This window comes from Typopeltis vanoorti, chromosome 4, assembly GCF_054136105.1.
Source record: "Typopeltis vanoorti isolate ZY-2024b chromosome 4, IOZ_Tvanoo_1.0, whole genome shotgun sequence".
Lineage (NCBI taxonomy): Eukaryota > Metazoa > Arthropoda > Arachnida > Uropygi > Thelyphonidae > Typopeltis > Typopeltis vanoorti.
The window spans coordinates 72,629,082-72,650,679 of NC_143552.1; the positions used below are offsets into that span (position 1 = coordinate 72,629,082).

The window sequence follows — 21,598 nt, forward strand, 5'->3', positions numbered from 1 at the left end:
CTACTCTGCTATTTAGATCACCAACAAGGACCAACTTTACTTTTCCTTTTTCATTGTGTCAGTTGCTTTTTCTAAAGCGTCAAAAAATTCGTCCACTTCTACCTTAGTAGAACCTTCTGTGGGACCATAGGCACAAATAAGTCTCATTGTCCAGTTCCCCATTCTCATATTTGCCCACATTACTCTACTTGAGACTGACTGCCATTCAAGAAGATTAGCCTTGTATTTTGTGTTGAATACTATGGCTACTCCTTCTTTTCCTTGATTGTCATTGCCTGAATATAACATTTTGTGTTTATTGCTCAGAAAGATCTCACCAGTTTTGGTCTTTTTTGTTTCAGTCACCCCTATTATGTCGATCTGGTACTTATCTAATTCCTCAGCTAGCTCCATTTCTTTGCCATTCAGGCTTCTTACGTTGATAGTACCGATCTTTAACTCTGGCGATGTTGAGTTGGGGTTTGTTTTCAGTTTTGTTCCAGTAGCTGACTTTTCGCTGTTCGCCCTGGTTCCCTGGCAAAATCAACGGGGGCCTTGTTTAACCGGGCGATGCCCCAGCCGGCATGAAATTTTGTCATGTTGTACCATCATTTTTTATTTTGGTTTAACCAATAAGAATACAATTTGGTCGTCTAAATCCCAAATTGCCAGCCCATCCTCGTTTGTTCAGTATCAAAGTAGATACCCAACAGGGTGCACCACGAGAAGGTGAGGATTGGACATTAGGTCAGAAGCCCTGGTCGGTTCTCTGCATTCCTTTAAAGGCTATGTGGAGGTCTCCTCTCAGTTATACAGCTTTGACCCTTAAGCACTCCGTATCTCCGCTTTAGACATACAAATTCTGCAACTCAGCGGAATTCCGCTACATTTGGTAACACTATTGAGTTCCAATTTGTCTTGAGTTAGATGGCAATGACAGCGCCTAATATCATGACTTGAAGCACTTGAAAATAACATTCCTTTGCAATTGTTCTCGTTTTTGTCTCAAGTAAATTGTTCTGTCGCATCATTAACTATTAATGAATGTATTTTCGCATTTTATGATTTTGTATCTCCAAATTCCCGTCTAATCCTAAACATATGCATAGATAATCTAATACATTCTTCCGTTATCCTCCTAATATGTCTATCTGCCCATCCTAAGTTTATTACCTTCCATATTATAATTTTAATCCTTTTATTACTCCTTCAATATCATTTCACTACCTGAATCCCTCATTTCATGACCCACACACAAAAATTATTTGCCAGCCCTTATTTACACCCATCAAACCCAGGATCCAATGAAAATCACAATCTTCCCACCGTCAATATTTCCATTCGCTCTACTTTTTGCAGATTAGAGAATTTCCAAAATCATGTAATTATTATTAGTCTTGTTGTCATTCATAAGATCAGTTGTGTTGTTGCTGTGTCATAATCAGTACCGTCGACAGGTTGTAGCATAGAGACAGCCTGCCTCACGGCACTCGTATTACGGCAACAAGAATATTTTACAAAAATACAGCGTTTATTTTACCAAATAAAAAAAACACCATTTCCCATTGACAGTTAAATATGTGCTTGTTATATTTTATTAATAAATAAACTATAGTCATACATACTAAAACTAAACATTTTAAAACTCACTTATTAGATACTTAAGGAAACAACCCATAAAGTATCATACGATGTGAATTTCATAAACTTTTATAGTTTATATATATTAAATTATATTATGCATGAATTCTCTTACTCAAATTGCGAGTCACTATCGCCCCAACTTTTCACGTTGGAGCGATAACTCGCTCCCTGCATTAAACAATAAACATGGGTAAAGCAGTAAACATGGGTTCACAGACATTTTCAGACTGTGTAATATATTTCTCAACAAATAGTGCAATTACAAACAACTGGGAATATAAACACTAACTAATGAATCACATCTCCCCTCCAACAGAAACTGCTATATACACTCAAGCAAATCACATATTGCAGGTGCAACATGTGATTTGCTCGAGTGTTTTGTTTGGGTTGCGCGATCTTTCATTAATAACGCACCAATCATATGCATTTCTTTAATAGTTGCTCTTTCTCTACTGGCCTACAATAGTGCACATCTTTCACTTCTCTTTAGTAATTTGTTAAGAATTGTTCATTAAGTCTTAAATTACTGGTAAAATCTGCTTGATATAATGGGAAAGAAGATGACTATTTGGGTAAATAACTTTGATTGCACACAAGGTAACCGCTCTCAAGGACAGAAGAAGTGATGAAGAATAGAAGCTTCTTGGTAAGTAATACTCAGTTTCATTTTTTTTTTCTTCTGAAAACTTCAGTTTCCGAAAATCCCCGTATATATCTCACACCGCGATTTTTTAGCTTTCATTTTGGGAAAAAAGTCCGAGTTATATTCGAGTAAATACGGTAATTTTTTTAGCTTTCAAATTCTTAAGTATAGATCATTGGTTAAAGACTGGATTTATAAAGCGCACAAAAGAGAGCAATATAGTAGATATAGAAATAAGCAATTTCACTCCACTCATTGATGATAAATTATTTATATTAAGTAAAAATGTATAGTATCTTTATAAATTTTGTTCTATTAAAAATAAATTATATTTTTTTGTTTAAATGTACATCTAAATTCAAATAAAACACACATTTACAATGAAATATATTTTTATTTATTTATTATTATTATTATTTTGATAAGGGTATTTTGATAAGGTACTTGGTAATAAATGAAAATTAAAGAAGAGGTACACAGATATCTGAAATTTCAGAAAAACTGTCTAAATATTTAGTCTGAAACATAGGTGTATATAACGTCTGTTCGTTTTCTTAAATTCCACTTCGAATTTGGATAGACGAAACAGCGTGATATGCACTTTTTACATTTTTTTTCAGCGTCATTTCAATTTTGAATGTGAAACATATTGAGTGTATTGTGTATTCTGTGTTTAAGTGACTTTGGACAATTTTTGAGTTTGATTTTAATTGTGTACTTATTTTTGGATTTTTGATAGACAAATAAAATTTTAAAGATAAGTAGTTTAGAAATAATAACCATATTAATCAGAGGTGCATTTTTCTAAAATGCCAAAATCGCTCATTGGGCAGCATACTTTATGTTTTACATTGCCCTCAATAATTATAGTTTACCTTTAATTATCAAATTTTCAAATTATTGTATAAATTGATTATTTATAGTAAAAATCCATAGAAGGCAACTGTTTTAAATCGATTTTATTGATTTAGAACAGATTTTATCTGTTTTATTGATTTTATATAAGATTTTATTTGTTTTAAAACTCTTAAAAATAATAAATAAATTAACTCAAAATTAATAATTAATAGAAAAAGAATAATTTATCAAAACGAAATTTATTGTCATTTAGATCAGTAATTTGAAAGAGAAAAAGTTATCGGGAGCTGCTTTTCTCAAAAGTAGAAGAAAAAAGGAAGAGCGAGTAAAGAAAGTAACAAGCAATATAAGGAGATTTGGAATTTTATCGAAAGATACCAAAGAGAACAAGTTTTCAACAGAACCAGCACCAAAAATTCTAAAAATTTCATCACCAGCCGTTGGAGCAGTTTCCACATCCTTGTCCACCAATACTAACGATTTCACCGCATCAGCCACTGATACTGATGTAAAAACCATTTGTGGTGATTCCAAAAATGATGATAGCGACAAACTGGAATTACGAACAGATAATCCACCTCTAGTTCATCCAAGCTTAACAACTGAATTAAATCTGCCTTCTACAAGTAGTTATGTTTCATGTCAAATTGAAACAGAAGAGAAAAGTACAACTGAACATCAAAACCAGGAAATTGAGAAGCAATGTAATAATGATAATTATATAGTGGATGCTAAATTAGAAAATATTGATAATGCAAAAATAATAGATATTAATGGTCCCACAACATGGCACATAACCAATAGTAACATAGAAATATTTGTTCAACATGGACCCGAGTTGTGCGATAATATAAGTGTTTATCCTGATACAGAAAATCGGCATTTTAATAAAAAACGGTTTGTAAAAACCATGTCAAATGGAGAACAAGTACTCAGAAATTGGTTGATATATTGCAAGCGAAAAGATGCACTGTTCTGTTTTCCATGCATTGTTTTTGGAAAAAATCAGAATGTATAGACCACTGCAGGGTTTTGAGACTGGCAGCATTTGAATCCTATGCTCCCACGTCATGAAAATTCATTATACCATAAAAAAAAAAATGGAAAAGTTTAGAATCAAAAATTATAGAAAGGTGGTTTTATAGATGATCAATTACAAGCAATTTTAAAAGAAAAAGAAAAGTGGAGGCATATTTTAAAAGTTATTTTGGATGCCATTCTGCACTGCATAAAAAATAATGACGCTTTGAGAGGAACTTGTGAAAAAATTGGTCATCCCAAATGTCGAAAATTTTTGAACATGATAGAATTAATTAGTCATTACGATCCTATTACTGCGCAACATATTGAGTCATAAGAAAAATCAAGTTAATTATTTCTCTCCTATAATACAAAATGATATAATTAATATAGTTGCATCTAAAATTAGACAGCATATTATTTCAAATATTCAAAAAACAAAACATTTTTCTATTTTATTTGATAGCATGCCTGACACTTCTCATGAGGAACAGATAACCCAAATTTTGCGCTATGTTAACATTGATCCTAACATGAATAAATGTAGCACTGAAGAAACCTTCATAGATTTTATTGTGACACATGCAAAAACTGGCGAAGCACTTGCGAATGACATCGAAAAAAAGTTAATATCAGACGGATTAAATATTAGAAAGATAAGAGGACAGTCATAAGATAATGGAGCGAATATGGCAGGTAAATACAAGGGGGTACAAGCTAGGATATTACGTTTAAACAATATGGCAAGATTTGTTCCATGCACTGCTCACAGTCTTAATTTAATAGGCGTTCATGCTGCACAAACATCTGTTCAAATGAAATCATATTTTGGAAATTCAACAATTGTTTAACTTTTTTGTAAATTCTATTAGTAGATGTTCACCAGGCATCTTCCATACTCACACCCATACATCTACTTGGTAGAGAGGGTAGCATGACTTGTCGCTCCATAACACAGCTTTCCAAGCTTCCACATCCCACTCTGAAGATGATGCTGCATTGTGGTCCTACCATGGAAACCCATGTTATGAGCTTCAATTCTGAATGTTTTTTGTACAGATTTGTGTTCCAGTCAATGCCTAGAACTCCACATTCAATGTGGAAACTGACAAATGGCAGGGATTTTACATATAATCCTTGGTAGTACCCTATGGTCATGTTCAGTCAGTGTGGTGGGTTGTCCACTGCAGGCAGCACCTGCAGTGGACTCCCTACACTTTCATTTAGTATGGTATCACAGATTGTTGACCTGGGATGGCCCAGTTTGTTAACAATTTGCCAAACAGATAGGCCTGCAACATGGCATCCTATCACAATGCCTCTTTCAAACTTTGTCAGTTCCCTTTTTGCAGCGATTTCACCCAGACACAGTTGCACTGACTTCAGAGGTATTCCTCCAATTTATACTGGCTACAAACATATTATCCTTGGTAGTGCCCTATGGTCATGTTTAGTGAGTGTGGTATCATGGCATGATGCATCTTGCCTATGGGGATCTCCATTGATTTCTTTCCAAACAATGTATATGTGCATATACTTCCACATATAAGAAACAGCAGGGCCTATTACAAATAATGCCATGTGTGGACAGAGATCAGGAGCAGAATAATCTGTCAATATTCTTTTTAAACAATTGGACTTTGTAGTCCCTTGAAAATACTTCACAAGGGAGGCTGTTCAGATAACTGAGGTGTATAGAATGATGACTGGAAGAAGCAGGTTGGCTGAGTATGCTGTTCAACTGTGAAGTGATGTTAAGCAACTGTTGCTCAAGTTCCTGTGTGTGTGTGGGGGGGGGGGCAGAAATGAAAGGCATAAGGAATGCTACTTCTACTGAAAAAAGGTCAAGAAAATATTCATTGAAGAGACAGTGGCTGATGATAGTCTGTAAGAGAAGTGTCTTCAATCAACTGACCTGTCCTTTTCTGAATAGCATCAAGAATTTTTAGGGAGGTCTTAGGTGCACCACCCCAAATATGAGCGCAGCATTCTGAGGTTGGCTAGATTTGGGATTTATACAGAGTAAATATCTAGTCAGAAGAGAAAAGTTCCAACTTGAACAAAAAAGATGCTAAGTTTTATTTATACGGCTATTTAGCCTATTTTTGTTTCGGAGTGCCCTTTTTATAATGTCATTGGCTTTTTACTCAAATTTTAGGGCATTACTGATGTTTTATATATATGATCGCATTCATATACAAAATATAATGATCGCAAAAGCAGACAAAGATGATACGGTAGTCATCATTAACCAAACAGATCACCAAAACAAAATAACAGCTATACTGTATAACTGTATCCCCGTGAACGCACAGGGATACAGCCAAGAATACCTTGAGGCATAGGAGTGACCATTCTATCCTCGTATTTCGGTTACGAGGTCCAAGCATGCTTGGAAGGTTGTGGGCCTTAAAGGCCTGTTAAAGCCATCGGGATAGAAAACACTCACCAAAAAGTCCTAAATTACCCCACCCCGACCTCATAAAACAAATTAACAACACCTTACACATTCTAAGAAATCAAAACAAGATAGACAAAATAACAATGAAAAACACAACACCCCCACCACACATACACCTCATATGTTTGGATAAATTAAAACCCACAAAGACGGATAACTGGTACAGACAATAGTCTCATATTAAAACATCACCACCACCACATCACCCTTATCGAAATTCCTAGCCGAACTACTCAAACCATTATTTACAAAGTCAAAATCTATGATAAAAAACACAGACCTTTTCCAAAAAATAAAAACCTAACTCTATCCCACGAAGACGTCCTCGCTTTATTGGATGCAACTTCGCTATATACCAATGCAGACATTCCCAGATTATAGTGTGTATATAAGGTCTAATGCAGACATTAGCCATTATATACACACTACTCACAGAAGACCACACCCTAGATTCACGAACAAAATTAACACCCAGCAATATCACAAACCTGATCAAACTAGTAATCTCAGCAAACTTCTTTAAATTTAGCAACAACATTTGTATCCAAATTTTCGGATTCCCCATGGCCAAAATATCAGTGGACAACTAGCTGAATTATTCATCATCAAATTCCTGACATATACCCTCAAGGGGTGTACATGATATGATAGTACTACATGAAAAATTTACACCATTATTAACTTCCTAATTACAATTTTCCTCCAAATCAGTCTATTACCTATCAAGACTCCAACATTATCAGATCTTATATTTCTATCAGTCTGCACGAGTAGCCTAGTGGCTATGCGCTTCGCAACCATATTCCTGGGGAAAGAGTGTCCTAGGTGTGAGGAGCTCAAGGATCTTCCTCAGCCATAGCCAAGTTAGCCAGTCTTGGGATTGGACAGCAGGGTTTTTTCCCCATTTATCTGGGATTTTTCATGAATACACACGGATTACAGTCATGAATACCGTCCTTAGGAGATGCAGCATAGGAGTGGCGAACTAGCTGCATTAATACGCCAATAACCCCTCATTAGGAGGGGAACTCAACTCGTCCTAGGACGAGTTGACTTTTTACTATCAATCCACCTATATCTTGGTCTGCCTCTGGGTCTTTTTCTTGCCAAATGGGCAGAGAACACTTGTTTTGGTAATCTTTCCTCTCCCATTCTATTTAAGTGACTATCACCTGAGATTAGCTCTGCTAACACATTCCTGAATGCTGACAATGTCCAGTTTTTTTTAATATCCTCATTTTTAATATGATATTGCCACGGATGCCATCTGTTCATGTCCCTAATCTTTCTCAGGACTCTCATATTTGCAGTCTCTAGTCTTTGGTCAAGTGTTTTACTTCTGACCCAGTTCTCATATGCATAAGTTAAAATTGGCTTGAATACTTTCTTGTATACAGTTAATTTAGTGTTTTGGCTAATTTCTCTCTTATTCCATATAAATTTATTCAGTTGACTTCCTACCATACCAGCTCTGTTGATTCTGTTATCTATTTCCATATTTAATTTACCATCTTCACTAAAAATAGTGCGTAAGTAGCTGAAATGTTTTACTTGTTCTATATGTTCTCCATTCACAATGTAGTTGATATTTTCAATGCTTCTGCCTATTTAATTGTCTTTGTCTAGTTATTGCTGACCTTCATACCATATCTATTACAACAGTTATTCAATTTAGTCAGGGAATCTTGCAGACTTATAGTGGATTTATTTAGAAGTATAACATCATCTGCATAAACCAAAGAGCTGACATTAACATCTCCAATTTTGATATCAGGTTTAATGCCACTTTCCTTCAGAATGTGATCCATATAGATAATGAATAGTAGAGAGGACAACTAGCTGAATTATTCCTAATACACATAGAATCACACCTACTCAGCCCCTCCCCAGCATCACCTTTTATGGTCGATACGTGGATGATATTCTATGCATTAGAGAACCAATATGCTTCACCACCTTACAAGCGTCCCTTAACGACTTCAGCAACAGACTAAAATTCATCATAGAAACAGAACATGATAAATCCATCAATTTCCTATACCTGGCATTAGTTAGAACAAACAACAAAATAGCCACAAAAATATTCCACAACCCACACGTATCGCAAACTACTTCCATGTCAACTTATACCATTCTTATTCTATTAAGAAATCAGTCATCCTAGCACAGTTTATAAATTCTTACAAGTTGTCGACTACGCATAATTATCTCAATACAGAAATAAAGAAGTTAACACAGATTTTTAAAAATTGAAACTACCCAACACAGCTAATAAATTACACCAACAAAACAGCAAAAACCCATCAAAACAATCCAACAACCAAAACAAACTTCCCAGCACAAAAAATCATCAAACTGCCATACATTCAAAATACAAACAAAGCCTAAAAATACATTTTCAAACACTCCGACTATAAGCTGGTGTTCACCACGAACCAAAAATTGGACACTTCTAAAACCTACAAAATCTCACACACACACACACACACAAACAAATACTAGAACACCAAAATGTAGTTTACAAATTTCCTTGCCAAAAAGATTGTGATGTCACCTACACAGGTTCTACTATCAGATCTTTATGGGCAAGACTATAAGAACACTTCCATGACTGCAATATTCCTATTCCAGAACATTTAAACAATAAAAAAACGCAAAAACCAAAAGGAAAACAGAATACAAAATACAGGGAAAACAGAAATAGCAGCCCATGCCCTTGAATATAAACATACCCCACAAATCGACAAAACCATGATAATAGATATACAAGAAAATGAAACAATACTTAGAATATTCGAAACGATAGCCATAAAATGTGACAAAAACTCAATAAATGTCCAATGGCCCTGCATAATCTCCAAAAGTTGGAAGTTGCATAACATAAAAATTAGGTCACGACTCCGACCAATAGGTAACAACACAGACAGAAACACCAAGCCGGTATGACATAGCCTCCACTTCCCCCACGAGCTCCGAAGATGATGCACTATCGAAACGGCTCACAAACCCCCCCCACCACCACCACCATGCCCAAGTATTCTCTGCCCACCTTTAATAATATTAAAAAAAACCCAGTTTTTCAAAAATTTCACATTCCCCTTGCCTCATCAATATCCCCCCCACATCTTCCAACCCTCCCTTATTTTCAATCATACTTCGTTCCTTTACCAGCAAATGACTGTATATTGCCACATGCCATGATGCCGATGAAATAGAAGACAGCCAGCAACATCCTACAAAGGTATGTCCGAATTATTCCTCCTGTATATTATTCATATATCTGTCTATATAAAACACCAGTAATGCCCTAAAATTTGAGTCAAAAGCCAATGACATTATAAAAAGGGGCACTCCTAAACAAAAACAGGCAGGCAAATAACCATAAAAATAATATTTGCTTAAAGGAGTAACATAGGAATTTTCCCAAAAATAATACCTATAAGGATGCTAAGTTTTTGGAAGCTAAGGATGCTATAGATGTAATTATGCCAAAGAAGGTTTGGAGTAAGAGTAGGTCCTAGAAGAGAGATTTGGTCTTGCTGTTTTGCTGATAATGCTGTTGAGCATTACCAGATATTCTCTGCTTACTTTTGATAATGCTTAACAGCATTATCAAAAGTAAGCAAAGAATATCTGGTCTTTTTAAAGAAAGCAAGCAAAACTGTGTTTTGGAAGCCCTGAAGATGACCATGCTATTTTCACCCCAATCAGAGATGCTGTTAAGATCAGTGTTCAGGCACTTATTACAGATGATCTTGAAGCTTGAGATATTTAAATACCGTACGACTTGTCATATGAGTAGTATAAGTAGAAAGTGCTATCATCAGCAATAAATGTACTCATTTATTGCAAACTATGAATAGGGTTTGCAATAAATGAGTACAGGTCAAATATATAAATCAGGAAGATTTATATATTAGTATATATTTATATAGAAAATTATAGACACGTGGTCTTACTAGAATTGATAAGACCACGTGGTCTTATCAATTCTAGTAAGACCACGTGTCTATAATTTTCTCTCATTAAACTTGGTTATACGCACATTAATCTTACATAACATTCTGCAGGCTTAAGCAATAGCTATAACATAAAACACACAATGTTTCACTTTAAATTTTTTTGCCAGACCTTCTCTCACATATAACAAAATATTCATAGTTTGCAATAAATGAGTACAGGTCAAATATATAAATCAGGAAGCGGGTCGGTGAAATGACAGAGCCCTGAGGGGCACCTGGCCTAACAAGAAATGAGAGAAAATTATAGACATGTGGTCTTATCAATTCTAGTAAGACCACGTGTCTATAATTTTCTCTCATTAAACTTGGTTATACGCATATTAATCTTACATAACATTCTGCAGGCTTAAGCAATAGCTATAACATAAAATACACAATGTTTCACTTTAAATTTTTTTGCCAGACCATCTCTCACATATAACAAAATATTTCAACTATCAGCATAAGACCTAAAGTCATCAACTATCACTATAAAACAAGTCCCTTAATTAAATTTCCATCACAATCTTTTTCTCTTGTTAAGCAATGGAAAGATCTTACTTCAACAGAGGTCTGTACTTCTCTGAATGATCCTTGAAATCATCTCCTTCTGTTCCCATTTGACTTTAGTATTGAACTGGGGTACCTTTTTCTGGGGCTTGTGGGATCCTTCTTAATTATCAGCAGACATCAGGAACTTGGCGGCATGGAAACTCGGCATCTAAATTCTTCTAAAACAGCTTATCTTAGTCGCATCGGTCCCTCGGCATGTTTCTATCTGGAACACAGGTCTCCGATGGCAATTACAAATTATCTCCGACAATATTAGCAAAACTCTGCTGCCGTAGCGTACATCATAACTTCATGTCGGACCCCCATGTGACCTCGAAACTTCTCGCTGACCTGGGACCGTGTCAACTCGAACTCATACTCCAAGAAAAAGGCAAGACAAGACCCGTTTCGACATAATGAACTCCTAATTATACGGTCCCAATGACCTTCATTTTTGCTTACGTCATCGTCCACTGGGTACCGTAATTTTCTGCACCCGACACCCACGTCTATCGGTGCAATTAGATGGGAGACACCCGTGTAATATCGTGCTGCGCGTGTACAGTAGCCTCAGGTCATGACTTAATCTTCTTAATCCTGTCTGGAATATTTTTGTTCACTATGGCATTCTTAGACACAATACAATCTCCTTTGTTCTTACACAAAACTATTGATAATATATTATTCATAATTCAAAAAAAAAAAACATTTTTTCTATTACAATTACACCAAGTTTGTTCATCGATATACAAGTATTTTAGCAGGATTTAGTATACTTGTAAAATCTGAATAAAAGGTATTATATTACTAAAATTCCTTTTATTCAAGATTTAACAATAGTAAACATTTATCACTTTTTTTTTTTTTTTTTTTTACAAATTGGTGTATGGCCTTGTGTCCATGCTTGTAGGGTGAATGCTAGCTATAATATAGTGTATGAATGATAAAGAACAGGTGTTAGTGTTAAGGAGCACATTTCTTGAGCACAATAGTTGGGATTCCATCAGGACCAGAAGAAGCCTTTTTTTTGGAATTCCTGTTTTTCAAGATGTTTCTGATGTCTTTCTGGCAGAAGGTCACAAGATGCATGTGATACAATGTTGTAGGCAAAGAAGGAGGTGATTTGCCTAGAACATTTTTTGGTATATCTGAAGAGAAGAATGAAGTCAGACTATGTTTGGTCATATCAAAGTCTGACCTATCCCTTTTAATGATAGTTTTAATATTACAAGCAACTCTCTAGGCTGTGAAAGAAGCTAGGTTGTACTCTCAAGGCACTTATGATGGGCTTGAAAGGTTTGTTTTCTTGCATTTCCCTGGCACACCTCATGGAAAACCATGGTTTAGATATAAGGTGGGAATTATGAACAGAGTGAGGATTGAAAGCCTCCATTGCAATATGGATTACTTCTGTAATAAGATCACAAAAGCTATTTTGATTTCAAGAATGGAAATAGTAGTCTGACCATGGAAGGGAGGAGTAAAAGTCATGCAATCCCACTTGTTATTATTGTTAATTACAGAGTATACAAGGTTGAGGGAAGGACATTCCACCAGAGATTAAACATGGATGAGATTGTGATCTGAATTACCAAGAGGAGCAGTCACTTGAACAGTGTACCTGGAATGAGAACTAGTTAGGAAGAGATCCAGAGTGTTGTGTGTGTGAAGGGGATTGTTAGGAAGTCTGACAGAAAGAGAGAGAGATGAATGATTTGTTTTAAGTCACTGCTTATAGCAAAAATCTCTGCCTTTCTTCCAGCTTGGTCAGTGAAATTCGAAAAAGGAAGCCACCAAGAAAAATGACTTCACTGTTTGAAATTTTGACCGAATGAAATCGAGCTATAAGATCTGATAATGTTGGAGTCTTGACAAGTAACAGACTGATTTGGAGGAAAATTGTAGATAGGAAGTTAGTAAAAATGTAAATCCTTCATGTAGTACTATCATATCCTGTACACCCCTTGAGGGTACATGTCAGGAATTTGACGATGATGATGAAATCGAGCTCTGAAGATAGAAAGTCAAAAAGATCAGAATAATTTTCAGAATTGGGAGAATGGTAAAGACAGCACATGAATGATACAAAATGTGTCAGAGAAATCTTAAGCCAGAGAAGGTAAAAAAGGGTGAGATTCTAGATTAGGTATCCTCTGGAAAAGAATATTAGATCACACAAACACTTCTTTGTAGTTGAAGGAATCATACAAGGTATGACTTGGACAATTAAGATGGGCTGTGGTTGATATAGTGGAAATTTGGGGTTACATCTGAAATAGAATATCAGGTTTAGATGTCTGAAGGTGATGATGCACATCCTGTAAGTTATTACTGATGCCACAAAATTTTGTAAGTGGATATGGAAAGCTTTTTTTTTGTCAGATTTTAGAGAGTTTTTCCCTTTTTTTTGAAGGAATATGTGAGAGAAGCTTATTTTTTAATTTAACTGGAGTGAAACTGTAATAATTTGGGTTTACTCTCATCTTGTTTCAAAGGTGTAGAAAAAAAAGAGAATGGGGAAAAAATAAACTCTTGGATATGTTGCCCACACAGAGAGCATCTAGTCTCCAAATTATAATGTGGCCTCGGCCAGCAGTGGTCACCCCTCCCTCCATACACATACCATTATACAGCCTCCTTCTAGGTACAACCCAGCAATACAGATTGCAGCAAGATTGTGCACCAGCTGATCAGGCCTTCTAAATTGTGTCATTATCCAGTTCAGTTCCACACACACACACACACACAACCTGGTCGCCAGCCTGCAGAATTGTTCCCTTGAAAATGAGGGAGGAATTGGGAAGAAGGGGGACAAAAAGTCGAACCCTTGCTCTAGGAACCAAACATGGCAACAGCCACTTCAGGTCCTCAATAAGCAAGGTGATGGTATTTTGGTGAGTGATGAAAATCATCTATCACCTAGTAGGTCAAGTTCGCATTTCTTCTAACTAGGAAAGTATTCTTTGCAGTGGAAATACAGGTAACTCTCGTATAACGTGGTACTTAAACAACGTGGTTTTGATATAACACGGTCTACAAATTTTAGTAACCCTTGTTCAACGCGGTTTCGATAAAAACACAGTCTACAAATTTTAGTAACCCTTGTTCAACGCGGTTTCGATAAAAACACGGTCTACAAATTATAGTAACCCTTTATCTTTTCATATATTTTTCGCTGTGTGACTTAAAAATCAAATTTTATCTTCTTTAAATTGGTGTCTGCCTGTATTGTGCATGAAGTTATAAGTAGTGAATTCATATTAGGTGAAATACCCTTTAGTACGCATGTTTATCAATTGTTTACCGTATAAAGGTTACTACAATTTTTATAGTAATGGCCACATAGAGGGTTTTTGCGACATCGTTGAAAACGAAATTAGTGAATTAAATGATGGGGAAATAGATTTAAATTAGATGGAACTGGTACAATTAATAGATGATGTCGAACCAAATGGCAGGGGGGAAGTTCTACCGAAAATTCTGATTGTGATGAATCCATTAAAGAATTAAGTTTAAAGAAATTAGCAGAAGGATTGGACTTGGCAAGAAAGTTAGGAAGTTATTTTATGGATTCAACACAAAATACGAGGCTAATCTTCTTGAATGGCAGTCAGTCTCAAGTAAAGTAATGTGGGCAAATATGAGAATGGGGAACTGGACAATGAGACTTATTTGTGCCTATGGTCCCACAGAAGGTTCTACTAAGGTAGAAGTGGAAGAATTTTTTGACGCTTTAGAAAAAGCAACTGACACAATGAAAAAGGAAAAGTTGGTCTTTGTTGGGGATCTAAATAGCAGAGTAGGAAGTGATTGTGAGACATACAAAAATGTTTTGGGAAAATTTGGAGAAAAGAGCAAAGCTAATAATAATGGCAAATATCTGTTGGATTTCTGCTCAGGACATGGACTGGTTATTACTAACACCATGTTCCAACATAAAAAGTGTGCATAAATTCACATCGAAAGAAGAAGCAAGGAATAAGAAAAGTCTCATTGACTATGTTATTGTTGATAGTGATGTTTTCTCTCTGGTGCAGGACACCAGAGTGTACAGAGGATTTGAAATTAGAAGTGATCACTATTTATTCTTGAGCAAGATAAAATTGAATTTCATATTGAAAAGAATAACATGTAAGAAAGTTTTAAAGCGAATAAAAGTTGAGCAGCTCTCAGATGTGAACTGTAGACTAAAATACACAAAGATTATTGAAGAAAAAATGAAAGAGTTTGAGAACAGGAATCAAACCTTGGAGATTCAGTGGTAAACTCTGAAGAAAACATTGATAGATTCTGCCAGAGAGGCATGTGGTGAGGTTGTCTGCAAGGATAAAAAAATCAGAACTCCATGGTGGACACAGGAAGTTAAAGAGGCAGTGAAGGAAAAGAAGAAAGCATATCAAAAGTTCCTGTCATATAAGTCAGCTTGTGCTCTTAGAGAATATAGAGACAAATGCAAGAATGCTAAACACTGTGTAAAACTAGCTAAACAAAAGTGATGGGAGGACTTTGGCAAGAATATAGAAAATAAATATCAAGAAGGCGTCAAAATATTCTGGAGGTTGTTGAAGAAGCTTAGGAATGGAGAAAAGAGTGCTGTAAAAGGAGTTAGAGATGATAAAGGTGATATGAAAATGGGAGAAAAAGATATCCTTGAAGCATGGAGTAATTACTTTGAAAAACTGCTAAATGAAACAAGCAGTGATGACAGCACAGTGGTAAAAAACACTGACCAGGCATGCAGTCAGGAATACATATCCATACTTGAAGTAGAAAAAGCCATCAAAGACTTGAAATGTGGAAAGGCAGCAGGAGTAGATGATATTCGACCAGAAATGCTGAAGTATGGTGGTATAAGAGTCTTACAGTGGCTGCACTGCATAGTTCAGAAAGCCTGGAGAGAGGGCCGAATTTCCGATGATTGGAGTAGAGCTCTCATAGTACCCATATATAAAAAGGGAAATAAAACTGAATGTGAGAATTACAGAGGTATTTCCCTACTGAGTGTTAGTGGCAAGATCTATGCAAGTATACTTGAGAAACAGTTGAGAAGAATTGTGGAAGAAAAGCTTGGTGAAGAACAAGCTGGATTCAGGCCAAATAGAGGCTGTCAGGATCAGATCTTCACTTTACGACAAATAGTGGAGAAATCATGGGAATATAACAAAGATCTCTATTTGAGTTTTGTCGATTTGGAAAAGGCATATGACAAGGTGCCAAGAGAGAAGCTATTCAGTACGCTACAGTTATATGGTGTCAAGGGGGCATTATATCAAGCAATACTTAGTCTTTATTTGAGTTGTAAGTCAGCAGTTAGAATTGAAGGAAGTACAGGAAGATGGTTTAATGTTAAATCTGGTGTGAGACAAGGATGTACATTATCCCCCCTGTTATTCATTATCTATATGGATCACATTATGAAGGAAAGTGGTATTAAACATGATATCAAAATTGGAGATGTTAGTGTCAGCTCTTTGCTTTATGCAGATGATGTTATACTTCTAAATAAATCCGCTACAAGTCTGCAAGATTCTCTGTCTAAATTGAATAGCTGTTGTAATAGATATGGTATGAAGGTCAGCAATAAAAAGACAAAGACAATGAAAATAGGCAGAATCATTGAAAATGTCAACTGTATTGCGAATGGAGAACCTGTGGAACAAGTGAAACATTTCAGCACTTAGGCACGATTTTTACTGATGATGGTAAATTAAATATAGAAATAGACAACAGAATCAGCAAAGCTGGTATGGTAGGAAGTCAATTGAATAAATTCATATGGAATAAGAGAGAAATTAGTCGGAACACTAAATTAGCTATATACAAGACAGTGTTCAAACCAGTTTTAACTTATGGATCTGAGAGCTGGGTCAGAAGTAAAACACTTGACCAAAGACTAGAGACCGCAGATATGAGAGTCCTGAGAAAGATTAGAGGTGTGAACAGATGGCATCAATGGCAATATCATATTAAAAACGAGGATATTAGGAAAGAACTTGACATTGTCAGCATCCAGGAATGTGTTAGCAGAGCTAATCTCAGGTGGTATGGCCACTTAAACAGAATGGGCAAGGAAAGATTAGCAAAACAAGTATTCTCTGCCAGGTTGGCAGGAAAACGACCCAGAGGAAGACCAAGATATGGGTGGATTGATACGGTACAAAGTGCCTTAGACGACAGAAATATAAGATCTGATAATGTTGGAGTCTTGACAAGTAATAGACTGATTTAGAGAAAAATTGTAGATAGGAAGTTAGTAATGATGTAATTTTTTTCATGTAGTACTATCATATCCTGTACACCCCTTGAGGGTACACGGCAGGAATTTGATGATGATGATCCCTCAATGGAGCACTCTGGAAAATTCACGAGACAATTAGATATTTGTTTAGCTCCATATTATGAATTTAATAAAAAAAAATGCAGCATTGTGGTAAGTAATGTCTTATTACTGACTTCTTGATAATTAAACCAGCTGAAGTATGCAATAAGAATTATACAAATGACGTCCAAGAGATTTCAAGTGATGACAACATCCGGCCACTCGTAAATAAAGAACATCTAAGAAATGTTCATTTTGAAGACAGTGATTACGATTAAATTATGCACTTTATTTTGCCTAAAACATTTATGCATTATGGGCAATAAAGTTTACGTACAATTTGTATTTTTATAAGTTTATAATATGTATTTTGTTTCACAGTTTATATGTTTTCTTAACTTACATGAATTACCTGAATTAAATAAAAATATTTTTTGTTGGATATGTCATTGTTGTTTATATAATTAAAAAAACAAACGATTTCGGGGAAAAAACCTACTTTTTCTATGTGATCTGAGTCTCACATAATGCGATTTATATAACACAGCATTTCTGTGGAACCTAACATCCACGTTATACAAGGATTACCTGTACTTGCTGTCACCAGAAACTCTTTAGTGGAAACAGGCCATGCCATGTGAAAGTGGGGGTTGATTTGACTGAGAGAGGCTGCATATAGTGCATCACTAGCCCATAGTGACTTATTTATAAACTTATAGTCATGAAACATGTAAAAAGATTTTTTATACTACTTTAATCTCATCTAAAAATGTAAGGAGCTTAGTTCAGCATTGAAAAAATTATGGAAACAACTACAGTGTTAGAGAGAAACTTCAGTTTAATGTAAACCAAAATAATCACTCGACGTTTCGACTTTCACATTAAGGTCATCATCTGGAGTATACACATATATACAAAGAAACAAACTGCACTACAATCTACATGGCATGCTAATGTAAGATTGATTTGGTCAACCGTTAAAGCTACTGGCCTGACCTCTGGTGGGAAAAAAAACCTTAGTACATCAACACTAGATTCCTGTTAATATTATTATCTATTTGGTTACAAAAATAAATTAAGTTAAAGAGTAATATGTTACTCTCTAGTTAGCAAACCATGACTTTAGGACTCTAAACAATTATTTCAGCTTTTATTGGCCACCATCCATACTGTTTGGTTTAATTTATATGTATACCAATATGAGTAACTTTGTTAACATGTTACTCTCTAGCTTAATTTATTTTTGTACCCAAACAGATAATAACATTAACAGGAATCAAGCGTTGATGTAGTAAGTTTTTTTTTTCACCAGAGGTCAGGCCAGTAGCTTTAATGGTTGAGCAGATCAATGTTACTTTAGCATACCAACTGCACACAAACTGCACTACAATCTACCATGTAGATTGTAGTGCAGTTTGTTTCTTTGTTTGTGTATATATATATGTGTGTGTGTGTGTACCTCAGATGATGACCTTAATATGAAGGTCGAAACGTCGAGTCGAGTGATTATTTTGGTTTTTTATTAAACTGAAGTTTCACTTTAACACAGCAGTTGTTTCTGTAATTTTTGCAATGAATTCTGATCACCATGTAACCATGAAGGAAAAGAGTAAACAGCTTAGATTGTAGGTTTTTTTTTTTTTTTTTTTTTTTTTTTTACAGTTGATAAATGCACCTTAGATCCAGGTTATTTGAATGTACTCATGATCAGCTTTTTTCATTTGTTTGCAGTTAGGTAGCAATCACTTCTAGATAACTGATTTCTTTCACTATTCACTGAAGTCAGCTGGCATTTTTACCTATATCAATTTTGTGTTATCACCCTCCTTCATGAAGAAATCACCACCTCTTACCCACATGTATAGATGGACAGCAGTTTTATCTATAAGTTTTGTTTACATTTCTTGTCTCCACCACCACAACCATTGTTAATTTTAACATTTTTGTTAAATAATTAGATGACAAATGGCATGATGTCTGTTTTCCTGTTGGTGTGTATTCCGTGATCTCCTCTTTTACAACACTAATTTTTTGATTATTTCATGTCATTTTTCGGATAAGTCATTTATTTTGATGTTACTTGATCAATATGGAGCACTGCTGAATTTCATTCACTTTCCATTTCAATTTGTTTTAACTGCCTCTTCAATAATTTATTTTTATTTGTTAATTCTGCATTTTTATTAGTCATCTTTATGATTAGCTTTTCATTGCTTTAAGCTTGATCTTCAAATCCTTGCCATTCAACATTTTTTCTAAGGATTGATTCTGTAATACCAATACACACACGGGATGATAATATTTGCAACATTCCAAGGAACATCGAAGAAAGTCATTTTTGTCAATCTTACCTTTGTAGCTTTTGGAGATTACAGCAAACATGACCTGTACTGTGACCTGGAAGAGGATTACTAGGTACTGTTTAGTGGACTTGCCAATTTTTCACAGCACATCACATCAAATGGTTAAATTACTTCAATGACTTTGGACTTTGTTCTACTCATATAGGTTGATGCAGATGTTAGCTATGGACATATTGAGGCAATTGTTTTTCAAAAACCATCAGTTTCAATGATTGAAACATCTACTTTTTAGATTAACAAAATGTTTTACCTGAGCATATTTTAAAAGGAATTAAACAAGGAAATTGCTTAAATTAAGCATTAACACAGAGTAAAAAAGGACACCGGCATCCACTGTGAACCCTCTAAATTTGTCCAAAACATTTCTATACATCTGAGATTCATTTACTACTCTGTTGTTAGGTCTCCAACAAGAACCAGCTTTTCCTTTTCTTTATGTCAACTAGCCTCTCTAATGATAAAAAATTTCTCCAATTCTTTTTCTCTAATAGAAGAACTTCTGTGGGACCACAGCCACAAATAAGTCTCAGTGTTGAATTTTCCATTTTGAAAGCTGTATCACTGTACTTGAAATTGCCTACTATGCAAGAAATTTATCATCATGCTAGTGATAAATACTACTAATATTACAGCTACATCTTTCTTTCCTAAATCACCAGTGCCAAAAATTTAGCAGCTGTTAATATACGAAAATATTTTGATAAGCAGAAGAACACATGCCACCAAATATGGAGAAAATTGACTTGGTAACGTTAATGTTGCTAAAGTTACAAAACAATCTGATAGTAAATAACCAGACCTTATAGCAAAAATACATTACCAGATAAATAATCATATCAAAAACAAAAGAAAGAAAGAAAAATTGCTTCAAAATAAAAGGATTGTTAAAAGATATTAAAAGAAATAATTAAAACAAAAACAAAACAGAAACAAAGGAAGCAAGCGTATAAAAATTATGGAATTTTTTTTCTTCATTCCATTACCATAAACAGATTTGTATCTTTTTATGTCCCATATTCTCTTTCTCTGAAGAGACAGGTTTCATATAAATTCAGAAAGAATAACTGACATGCAGATTTCCTGAGATGATTAAGAACTGATGATACATATAGCTGCTAATATTCAGAAATCTCTTTCTCTCTCTCTCTGAAAGAATTTCAATACATTTCTGATACCAATTTTTATATTTATAATTACATTTAATTTTACAGTTTATGATTCTCATTTGGCATAAACAGCATTTTTTGACAAAAAATCTCTCCTTCAAATAGCATAGATGTTCTCTACTACTGCTGCTGTTGATTTCTGAAAGCACTAATATACCAAATGAGAATCATAAACTGTAAAATTAAATATAAATAAAAATTATCATATATTTACAAGAAATGCTTTAAAAAAGACAGTAGGAAATTTTATAGATACCTCTATTATTTCTGTTTGAGCATATTTAATCCATTTTGTTGAGGGTGGTGTGTTTACAAATATACAAGAAATGGGGTTTGGTGGCTGTCCATCTCCATCACATTTCAGATTATCACAGGCTATAAAGAAATTTAATAGTCAATCTCAGATATGGTAAGAAATACATATGATCTGTAATTATCCAAGATAAATTGTGCCCAAAGATAGTCCAGTTAATTAATCTGGACTACCTTTTACTCTTTCACTACCAAATATCTTCAGGTAACAGACTTTGCTGTACCATGCTGATTAAATCTGTTTTCGATTCATATTCTTCTGACAAATGAAGATAGA

The 21,598-nt window shown here is 34.9% G+C and overlaps 1 protein-coding gene across 4 annotated transcripts in view; it reads right to left on the reverse strand.

The window, feature by feature from the left end:
• The window catches only part of LOC150107404 (inositol polyphosphate-4-phosphatase type I A), a 484,038-nt gene that overhangs the window by 327,694 nt on the left and 134,746 nt on the right, over positions 1–21,598 (reverse strand). For all 4 annotated transcript variants that reach the window (XM_090391868.1, XM_090391866.1, XM_090391867.1 and 1 more), the window contains exon 7: positions 21,266–21,384. In XM_090391868.1, coding sequence (XP_090247994.1) covers positions 21,266–21,384 — 119 coding nt within the window. The remainder of the gene's footprint in view (positions 1–21,265; positions 21,385–21,598) is intronic.